Source organism: Opisthorchis viverrini, assembly GCF_000715545.1.
Source record: "Opisthorchis viverrini unplaced genomic scaffold opera_v5_95, whole genome shotgun sequence".
NCBI lineage: Eukaryota > Metazoa > Platyhelminthes > Trematoda > Opisthorchiida > Opisthorchiidae > Opisthorchis > Opisthorchis viverrini.
This window is the reverse complement of record NW_008751752.1, coordinates 306,032-306,884: the sequence shown is the minus strand read 5'-3', so window position 1 is coordinate 306,884 and position 853 is coordinate 306,032. Positions and strand designations below refer to the sequence as shown.

The 853-nt window shown below is 49.7% G+C and overlaps 1 protein-coding gene across 1 annotated transcript in view; it reads left to right on the top strand.

Moving 5' to 3' along the window:
- Window positions 1-223: 223 nt before the first annotated feature.
- The window catches only part of T265_05217 (hypothetical protein), a gene marked incomplete at both ends in the record, with an annotated part of 54,943 nt that continues 54,313 nt past the window's right edge, over window positions 224-853 (top strand). Inside the window, one exon of the mRNA XM_009170172.1 lies at window positions 224-595. Coding sequence (XP_009168436.1) covers window positions 261-595 — 335 coding nt within the window. The remainder of the gene's footprint in view (window positions 596-853) is intronic.

Sequence of the window (853 nt, the reverse complement as noted above, 5' to 3'; positions counted from 1 at the left end):
CGGCGCTGTTTGAAGTCGTTCAACAGAGCGCTTGGACTCAACATGTTGTTGCACCCACCAGATACCGCTAAGGTCAACTACCATCCCTCCTGGATTTGGTCATCATCAACGAAAGACACTTCGTTGATCAGGCAACAATTAACGCTCCGCTGGGACACAGAGACCACTGCGTGTTGACTTTTGATTCCATCTGCTATTGGGCCAGAAATCCCAAACCTCAAATGTGGTTTCGAGACTTCTGCCGGGCAGACTTCTCAGGAATGCGCACCTTCCTTGAACAAATCACACTGAAACCAGCTCCAGTGGAAGAACTATATAGGACCATGGTCCAGAAAGTTCACGAGGCTGACGCGACGTTCGTCCCAAAAAAAACCAGCACGCGCCCGGATGAACCGCAGGATGCCAAAAAGGATTCGGCGACTTCTGAAAAAACGTCCCAACTCTTTTTCAAAGAGTTGACTTCAGAGGATGCAGAAGATGAGATGGCATTTCGTAATATGCGGAACCGCTGTAAATCGGAAATCCGCCAATGGAACATACGAAAACAAGCCACCATTCTGGACCTCGCTCGAAAAAACACAAACGTACTGTTCAAGTACGTGAGACATCGCCGCGGAAACCAGCCATCCGCGTTCTCCTTGGGAGACAGAAATGGAGAACCGACAAATGACCCAACAGTGGTATCTGAGGCTTACAGAGAACACTATGAGTGTCTATACTCAGCCCCGGCGTCCTCGTCACATCCACTCTTGTCAAGGAGAAACTACGAACAGCCTCTAACCGACTTGGTCTTCACAGTGGAGGACATTCGTCAACTCTTGCACAAGATCAACCCATTCTGCGCGTTGGGGCC